Raw genomic sequence first — 10,125 nt, forward strand, 5'->3', positions numbered from 1 at the left:
TGCCATTACATACACTGTGGGCTTGGTAGTTGCCCAGCTCCTATGTTGGCTAAGGGCCATTTGCAATCACCAGCAGATACTCTATAACCTGAAAGTTAAGCATGTAAAATAAAATTTCCTTGCTGCTCTTCTCTCCAATATAAGCCACTTACAGTGTTTACAGATGTCTTGGGTTAGGGACTTAGGACTTGTCCCAAAATTAGTCAACTTCAGTCCCATCCCCCAAACGACCCATTGCGTCCTGTGGATCCCCTGAAATTTCCTGTTGTACCACACAAAAAGGAAAGTTTTAGTAAAATATGCCTCTCAGTTCTAGTATCACCTGAAAATAAGTAAATCCCAGTGAAAGCCCAGACTGATACCCTCTTTGACTGATAACTATGGGTACTTGTGTGAAAGTGGCCCTAAATTTCTTTTATTGCCAAAAAGCCCCTCAGTAACTCGCACCATAATTTCTAAGGAGGAGGACTCTTGTAGCCCCCAAAACCTTTGCCTGTGATTGAAATTTATTGCATTACCCTAATAGAATATAAACCTTGGAATCCAGGGTTCCCATCAGAAGGTCTATATGGTGATTTATTAGCTCAATTCCTTGAGAGCTACCTTTGCCAGCGTCACCCACCATAACTCTTACCAATGCCAATTCTTCAAAATTTGAAAAGTCTCCCACTCATTCCAAAATGACTGTTAGGATGGAAGGGACTGCTTTTCCATAATCAAAACTTCTGGGGAAAAAGGGCAAGAGGAAAGGGAAGAAAAACCAATATTTATTGAGTACCTATATGCTAGGTACGGCTAGTGCTTCCATGTTTCATATCTTTAATCCTCACAACAACCCTGTGAGGTAGGTGATATTATCCCCATTTTTACAGATGAGGAAATAGGCTCAGAGAAATTAAGCAGCTTTCCCAAATTCATACAATAAGTAAGTAGATCTGACTCCAAATTTGCCCCTTTTCTACCATGCCCCTAAATGACGTTACTTGGGAAGATGTGACAAGAGAGGATCTAAAATTTTCACATAAGATTGGGAGTCACCGTAATACCATCAGGAGTCATGAAAAAGTAATTGACAAGATAGATGCCCCAACCTGATGTTTCTTCAATGGATTAGGGAGTTCAAGTTTTGTTAGGAACAGCTTTAGAGCTAAGGATTACTTATCAGACTTTATCAAGTCATTTTGGTGACTAGAAAAGTAGAAGGTGACCATGTTAGGACCATGTTAGAAATTGTTGGGAAAGTTCTCAGCATAACAAGAGAGTCTCTTTTCTTTCATTATCCACTTGGACAGGGAAAAATAAATGGCAAAGGAACCCATGTATGTCAAACTCTGTAATAAACACTAGTGAGATCTCAGTGTCAGGAAATTTCATTCTGAATTAGAGAAATCCTTGCACTTAAAACTTTCTTCTTTGATGTATTTGAAGGAAAATTTGGAGGGCAAAACCAAAGGGAAAGGCAAAATAAATTAACAAAATGGCTACCAGGCAACATTTAAGGATTTAATGCCAACCCCTCCCAAGAACATGCCCCTTTCCTATTTCCCCTGGACTCATACTGCCACCTTCTGGCAATTCTTAGGGACTACTAGCTGATCAGTGGCTTTAGGAAGAAAAGTTTTTCCCCACCATCTATCTAGGAATGAAATTCCTCAGTATGAATTTATCTTAAAATGGAAGAGAGGGGGGAGGTACAAATATGTTTTCTAATCACAAAGGACTCCCTTCCCTGGATGTACTATCTTCCTAAGGGATTTCCTCAATGTAGTAGGCACTAGGCTGGAGTAGTAAGTGGTAGGAAGACAGAAACCAGGAAATTTTCCTAGGTGAAAGGATGGGGGGGCGGGGAGCTATGTTTACCCTGTTTCATTTATTTCTTTTCTTCACTAGAGAATTTTACAACCTCTACACTTTCCACAATCTGCAGGAAGCCTCAATTTAGATGTTTTGCTGCAATGGACTGACCTCTGAAAAGTTAGAACCCTGGATATTTCTCCAATATATTTCTAAAATATTTTCTACAGTGCTTTACCAGCCATAAATTCTCTGTAAAATACAAGATATCTGATCAAATTAGACTACGAACTCCTTGAAGGCAGCAACCGCACAGCCTCTCTGTGGCTCCCAGGGAATAGTGGGTATTCAGACATGCATTGAGTTGAACTGAAGGAGTAAATGTTGATATCAGTATAAATTTTTATAATAAAAATTATTTATTGGCTTTTCAGAGGGGAAACTATCCCACTCCCACCAGCCCATTTTCCCCTTGGATACTTAAATGAGCTGGGCATTGTTCAAATACAGATCACATCACCCTCTGGACCTGACTCTTTGGTGTCACTTGACTATATTAAGGGAAATGGGATAGACAGATAATCCCACATCCTGTCCGGTTTGCAATCATTCTCCCTCCCTTGAAAATTTGGTTGATCCATGCATTGGTCACCAATACCAACCAACGCAGTTCCTACAGTCTCAGTCAATGAACTGCTGAGCCCACCTCCTGTGCCCTCTTTCCAACCCAGGGCTGCAGATCAGAGAGAGATTTAAGTTTTGTCACTGAAGCTAATTTTGAGCACGATGAATGAGAGTAGGGAGGCATTTAATGGACCATGGAAACCCCACCCTTCCCATGCCCAACCTTAGTCTGTTGTACCCGATTGTCCAGAGGGCTGGAAGTGGAGTCACTGCCATGAGGAGAAAGATCAGGGAGGACAGTCCTGGAAGGAAAAGATGATCAGTATTATTGATGAAGTTGATTACTTGGCCCCTCTGTACCCAGCCACCTTAGCAATTCAAATGTTAACTCCCCACCTCCACCTTCAGCCATCTGACTCTGAAATGATAGGAGAAAAACCCATCCTATTTTATTTTTGCCTTTGCTGAGATTAAGCCTCAAGCTTGATCTGCATATGTAGGAGAGAGATAGGGAAATAAAACAAAAGGGCTGTTCCTGGAGAGCAGGAGAGGGAAACTGCAGTCAGGTTTCCGTCTCCTACTCCATATGCCCTGATTGCTACCTTCCCCTTACTTCTGGCCAAACTCAGAAAACTGTGGTAGGAAGGAATACGCCCAGCTGGTTTTTCACTTTAAGGAAATCTCAGGTATAAAACTAGAAAATCATCTATTAACTCAAATGCAAACACTTGGCTGTAATTTAGTTCATGTTAAACCTAGCAAGGAAATGAGATGACACGGATCATTTTCTTACCTTGCTTGGATGCAATTACTGCCCTGGACAATTACACTGAAAAATAAAATATTCTAAATGGCCCCAAAATAACGCCAAACCTGGCCTGCTGTGCTACATCCTCCAATTCCTACCCTTACAGAGTTTCCCTGCTTCCGGAGGCATGGAAAGTTCCCCAATTGAGAATTTTCACCTCACCTTTGTGACCCTTTTCTCTCGTCGCTGTCTCACCATTCCTGGGTTCCCTCCCCCAGTAGTCAAGGATCACAGCCAAGTCCAAGGCTTTTGTCGTATGTCCATCCTGTCGACTCTGTTCATGACCCAGGAAACACTAAACGAAAGCTGTGTGTGGAGGCCCAGTCCCAGCCCCTGCCAGCTGGGAAAAGCTGATCCCACAAGGTGGTCCTCACAATCATAACTGACCCCCAGCTCCATCTCTCCAAGTGTCCAGCGGTCCATCATGATTCCAGCCGTGGTGAGGGGGCAGGATGGAGATAGCTGTCCGACATGATGATGTCACTAGTGAGTTGCTGTTCCAGGAACTCTGAGGTCTCCTCAGCTATCTGGCCTGGAATTCGAAAGTCAACAGCAGGTGGCTCCTGCTTGGGGCTGGGTATGGGTCGGGAAACCCAGGACTCCGTGGGACAGCCAGTCCCCTGAAGGAACTGCAGGAAGTTCTCCTCAATTGAGCCCTCCCTGCTAGGCAGCCTCAGTTCCTCCTCTGGAGCTGGCTTGAAGAAGCAGACAAACTGCTTGCTGAGCTCCCCGCGGATCTGCCGGTTGAGACATCCATAGAAGAAAGGGTTGGAAGTGAAGCAGAAGTAGCCAATCCAGGTCACCACACTCTCCACCTGTCCAGTTGAAATGGGCTGAGCACTCAGGGCGACATAGAGGTGGAAAGAGAAGTAGGGCAACCAACAGAGCAGGAACTGTCCCCCCACGGCCAGGAGAACCACTGCTGCCTTCCCTCCCCCAAATGTCCGGTGTGGGGTGGTTTGGGGGGCCCCCGAACTGGTGACCATCGTGGAGCGGCTGCTGAGAGATTCGGAGCGTTGCCGGGGTGTCTCCATCCACGTGGGCAGGGGCCCATGCTGCATGGCAGCCACGCGAGCCACTCGGAACATGCTGCAGTAGACCACAAGGATGAGGAGCAGGGGCAACAAGAAGTAAAGGACAGCAAAGACCACCACAAAAAGCTGGCAGTAGGCACTGTGGCTCCATTGGAGCGAGCAGCCTGGGGAGACGCTGGGAGCTCCTTCCTCCCGGGAGATCCTGCCCAACACAGGCACAGAAGCCATGGCCAAGGCCTTCACCCACACACCCACCAGCACAGAGGCCACCAGCCCCAGTGTCATGCGCACCTCGTAGCGCATGGGGTGGACCACGTAATAGTAGCGCTCCACGTTGATGGCCGACACCGAGAGGATGGCCAGGCTGACAAAGCAGACGCTCAGGAACAAGTAGAGGCGGCAGGTGACCTCCCCAAAGAGAGCGTGGTCAAAGAGGGTGGAGCTGGAGAGCATGGCCAGGGGCATGAGGGTCAGGGCAGCCAACAGGTCCACCAGGCAGAGGTGGAAGACGAAGACAAATTTCCGGAGGGCAGGCGTCTTGGCGATAACAGCCATGACAGCAGCGTTGCCAGCCACCGCAGTCAAGTCCAGCAGGAGCATGAAGAAGAGGGCCACAGATTCCGAAGCCACGTCCCGTAGCCCCACCTCCGGGACCCCACTGGCAGTAGAGGGGCCTGGGGTTTGAGGGACCCTGGCCAAAGTAGAAGAGTTCCCTGATGACTGAGGGATGGATGAGGACTCCATGGGGCCGAAAGAGGACACCCAGGCCACCTCCTGTCACAGGCCCATCCCCCATCCTAGTCCAGTGACCCTGGGATGGCGAGCCCAGGTCCAGGCTTCCCAGTTTTATGGTGGGTGCTTTCTGCTCAAGCCTCTCTGGCAGGCTCTTATCACCAGCCTTCCTGGGAAGGCTCGTCCAGGTACAGAGCACCAGGCCAGGCAGCTGAGGGCTCAGTAGTTCATATTCCCTTCCTGACAGGAGGTAGCTCCAAGGTCTGTCTGGGAGCCTGCAAAGAAGCAGGCCACATGAGTGATGTGGGAACCCCACCCACTCAATGCTCCACCTTCTGAGTGCTCTCCAGCTCCTTCTTTTCCACTTCTTTTCCTCCGTTCTCCATGCCCTTCTCCCTTTCAAGGACTGTTATCCAGGGATTCTGAATCCTCTGTTTCCCTTTCCCAAGTTCTTGCTGAGTTCTGGGATAGTGCCCCAGTTTTGGTGTTGTTTATTTAAATTTCCTGATTTCTTATCTCCTCGGAACTGTAGCAGCTGTTGGAGTGTAGAAGGACCACAATATTTGGTTCCCCATCCCAGGCCTGGGAATTACTAAGTCTGTGACTCTTCTGAACTTCAGTTTCCTCATAAAGGGATCTGCAAAATGAAGGGAATAATGCCTACTTCACAACTGTGTTGGGAGGCGCCTGTGACATTTATTAATGATACTAATAATAAGCAGTAACATTGATGTGGGGATTACCACCTGCCAGGGCCTGTCTTGGCACTCTACGTATATTAACTCATTTTGATCCTCATCACAACCTTCTGAGGTAAAGATGATTCTTATCCCCATTCTACAAGTGATAAAACTGAGGCCTAAGGAGGTTGAGTAACTTACCCAAGACCACACAGCTAGTAAGTGGCAAAATCCAGGCACACCCCAGCAGTCGGGCTCCAGGCCTAGGACTCCAGCCCACTGTGCCATGCTGCATGGGAAGGGCTGTGGGCCTAGGACATAATAGGCATGCAGTCAATATTTGTTGAACTTGAACTGTCTCTCAGAATTTCTCTTGCTGCTCCAGGGTCTAAGAGGTCACCTGGAAAAGGAAAGGACTGTGTTTTAGACTCCTCTGACATCCTCCACCCAGCCCCCCCAAGCACAAAGAACTTTGTGAGAAGGAGCAGTGAAAACAAAATGGCCTGGGTGGAGGGAACGTGGGAGGCCAGCTCATGCAGCCTCCACAGTTCCCAAAGCCAGAAGGCCATAAGTCACTTTAAAGCTCCCCTTCTCCAACCACTCATGAACTTCTCAGGGCCACTGTGCCCCTTTGGGTGGAGGCAGGGGAGCTGCTCCCATCCTCCCACTCCCCAGCACTCCAGGTCTCTGGTTATTGGAGGAGCCCTGCCCCAAAGTCCTCTTGCTCCTGGAGAGGAAAGGAGAAGGGGTTTGTTCTGGTATTACCAGTCACAGAACAAGCAGAGAGGACTAGGCATCTGTTTGAGAGGATGGATACAGGGACAGTAGATAGATGACCATGATCTTGGAAGTGGGTGAGCATAAAGCAGAGAAGAAAACTGAAAGAAATTGGAGAGGAGAAGGTCTGTGGTCTCAGTGACTCTCATTTCTCCCAGTCTGGGATGGCAAATCAAATCTGTTTCATGGGTCTCATGAACTTACCGAGTTTGCATATAATTGAAAGAGGTTGCCCAATATAATTTAAACTCTTTCTCATTTCTATATACTATTCTTGCAGTCAAGACTCCCTTAGTGTGTGAAGGTACTTAAAATCAGACAAACCATGGATGTGACAAGTCGATGGCCTTTCTGTAGACAGTCACAAGTTCCTGGACCACAGTTTCCTCACCTATAAAATGGGTGTAAGAGTGGAGGGTAGGGGGTGGGGTGGGGTTTGAACTAAACAACCTCCAAGGTTTCCACACATGTTAATATTTGATAATTCCATGATCTCCTGGGCTGCAGAGGACCTGATGTTTTCTCAATTAAAACAAAACATCATTTCTCTGCTGTAAAAAAGAGGACCACATGAGGCGGATGGGCTCACTCCCCTCCATAGTTACAGCCTAGGTTTTGGTGATACTACCAATAATGTAACTTCTAGCATGCTCTACATGCAATAGTTGCTCAATATAATTTTGTGAACTGAATCAAACTCAAATTAATCCGTTGGATCCCTGCCCCCAAGTATGCACTCCAAGAATACTGTCAGTCAGCTGTGTGCCAGCCAGGGGACTCTCTTCCAGAAAGGATAACCCAGGCTCCTGGACTCGAGGCAGCCCTAACTTTGGACGACTGCCTAGAAACGTGCCTCTCTACAGGGAGAGCCGAAAGCTCTTTTCTCAGTTAAAATGTCCACATAGATCCAGGGTCTGCTGAGAAGATAATGAGACCTCAGCTTCTCATAAGACAGTATACCAGGAAAAATGCCAAGAAGAAATACTACGGAAGGCATGCTGGCCCCTTAGTCACTGTGCCTCGATTAACCCATCCCTTCCGTGTGAGTGGGGCCCAGAAGACATGGCGTGGAAGGCCTGGTAGCTGTTGCCACCAGCACTGACCAGCTAATGAAGGAAAGGGCCACCATGTGGAGGTGGGCCTCAAAAAATCTGATCCAGCAGGGCCCAAACAGGGTCCCAGACTAAGGGAAACAGACATGCTTTCCACATGGAGATGGAAAGGTACCATGCAGCCACAATGGAGCCCTAGTCAAGAAGGCATTAGACATCTCTTTTTCACAGTCCCCTCAGCCCTGCCAGTATCTCCACTCTGACTCCTGATTTCCGGGATTCCAATTTGCCTCCTAACAGATGGATCAATAGACCAGGATTCTCAGTACTCCCTTACTGATGGACTGTGGTTATAGAGGGGAGGGCCATGGTGTCACGGTCTCAGAGGGGAAAACCCAGGCGGCCTCCCTCTACTCCTAGCTCGTATTATCATATCTTCTACCCCATCCCCCCACTGCTTCCTCCCAGCAACTTCCCTCCCACCTCCAGGACCTCTCTATACCTGGAGGGCTTTGCCAACATAGGGGCAGAGGGCTGATCCTCTAGCAGGAGTATGGTCAAGTTACAAGTAGCCTTGTTTCAAGGTGCAAGATGGGCTTGTCCCAGAGTACATTAAGTGCCCAGCCCAAGGCCAAAGAGGTGTCACTGGAATTCACAAGCACCTAGCTTCCATCCCTAAGGCCTGAGCCCGGACTTCCTTCAGACCAGCGTATGCCCCTTCGAAGCCTGACGAGATGCCTTTCTAGAGAGCCACAACACCTCTCCCCAGCAGAGTTGCCCATGGCTGGGATGCAGAGTTGCCCGTCAGCCTGACCCATTCCTGGAATATAGCGGACCCATCTCTATGACATGGAGCAAGACCTGTCTGTCTGCAGGATGTGGGTACTCCTGCTGACAGGAGAGCAACCCCGCATCTCTAGGCTTCTTAGATGCCCACACCCGAATTTTGCCTTTGGGATATCTGGGGGCCCATCTCTGGACAAGACTCTTAACCGTAGGACAGAGTGTGCTGTTCCTTGGGATACAGAGCAACCCCTCCGTAGGGTCCCTTGGCTCTCACCACCCGGCCCTGGGTCTGGCCCGGGTCCCTGGCCTAGTCTGCAAGTCCTACCTTTGCTGAGCAGCTCCCGGCTCCCCATGTGATAGCTCCTCTCAGCTGATGCTTCTCCAAGGCTGCTGAAGCCTGTACCACTGCAGTGAACAGTGAGAGGCAGCCGGCAGGGCAGGATGCTTCAAGAGCTTCTGGGTCCTAAGGGCCTCCTGCTTCCCGCCCAGCCCTTTGGAGCCACTTCTGGAGCAGAGGGCCGAACACCAGTGCCTGGGGCCAGGCATCCAGGAGCAGACACAACCCCTCTCTCTTCCCTCAGGTTTCTGGAGTGGCATCTCAAAAGCCTGGTGGGACCAGGTGAAAGTGGGCAGGGGAGACCCTCCTGGCCAGCCTGCTGAAGTAAAAAGAGCTCTTGGAGTCAGAAAAATCCAAGTTCAAGACCTGGCTCTGGCACTTACTAGCTGTGTGATCTTGGGCAAGTCCCTTCCCATTTCTGGCCCTGGTTTTCTTATCTGTTCAAAGGGAATGTAGGGTAGATGATCCCTGAGGTTCCTTCCAGCTCTGCTGATGTGTGGTTCTGTTTGACATCAGAACCAAGGTGCTTTTGTAGCTAGCAGGTCACTGCAGACACACGGCCCCATGGTTAGACTTGGCAGGGGCCAGGCTCCAGGGGATGGCCCAAGGTTTGGCTCCTTTGGCAGCTGCTGAAGATGTGTAGAGGACAGGTTTAGGTGTGGCCATTGGATTTGAAGTGGGGAAAGCTAAAGGACTTGTGTTGACCCTCCACTTGCCCCCCAAAAAGCAAATAATTATTGTTTTCTTAGTTTGTATGTTTCTTTGGAGTGGGACTGTAGAGGCTAATGGGGGATGGAGGAGGAGCAGAATCTAACAACTCCCGGGGTCACCTTTTGACACCACCACAGCCTTGCTTCCTGAAGGTAAAGTAAGAGCCAGGTACCCGGGTCAGCTCAGATTGGTCTGGGTTTGTGACTGGACAGAGATGGGAAGCATCATCCCTAGATGGTGCAAAGCTGTGTGATGGGCTTTCCCAATCAAAACCAGACACCCACACACACTCCCACCTGTGAAGGTGAGATGAAGGGACATAGTGTCCCATGAGATATGGAGAAAATGGTCAGTTCCTCCAGGAATAGGTCACTCCCATGGCTGCTTCAGCCAAGGATAGGATCACAATAGTGTAGAGCTGTACAACATCCCACAGGCCAAGGCATCCATGTTTCAGTGGCCCAGAGAGGTAAAGAGATTTCCCAAAGTCAAACAGCTCTACATGGCAGAACCATGAGTTTAAACAGGGAGCTCAGCCATGATACTCAAGGGCCTTCTGCCCTGAGATTTGCTGATCCTGTAACTCATTTGGTCTCCAAAAGGGAAGAAAGGGAATTCTATAATTGTTTATTGGACCAACCCAAAGAGTCATAAGATCAGTGAATTCCTCAGGGAATTCAGAGAGGGCAAGTTGGCTGCCCCAGGTCAACAACAAAGAGGCCACCCACCAGCCAAGAATGATGCAGTGATCTCTATCCCCAGCCACCCTTTTTGGGCTCTGACAAGTGCC

General features: G+C 48.9%; 1 protein-coding gene across 1 annotated transcript; it reads right to left on the minus strand.

Moving 5' to 3' along the window:
• Window positions 1-803: 803 nt before the first annotated feature.
• Window positions 804-8,658, minus strand: GPR61 (G protein-coupled receptor 61). The gene is made up of 4 exons (XM_037815418.1): window positions 8,613-8,658; window positions 5,874-6,072; window positions 3,389-5,629; window positions 804-2,720 (listed from the first exon to the last, which is right to left on the minus strand). The coding sequence occupies exon 3, from the start codon at window positions 5,002-5,004 to the stop codon at window positions 3,649-3,651; it is 1,356 nt and encodes a 451-aa protein (XP_037671346.1). The 5' UTR covers window positions 5,005-5,629; window positions 5,874-6,072; window positions 8,613-8,658; the 3' UTR covers window positions 804-2,720; window positions 3,389-3,648.
• Window positions 8,659-10,125: the final 1,467 nt, after the last annotated feature.

This window comes from Choloepus didactylus, chromosome 2, assembly GCF_015220235.1.
Source record: "Choloepus didactylus isolate mChoDid1 chromosome 2, mChoDid1.pri, whole genome shotgun sequence".
NCBI classification, from domain to species: domain Eukaryota; kingdom Metazoa; phylum Chordata; class Mammalia; order Pilosa; family Megalonychidae; genus Choloepus; species Choloepus didactylus.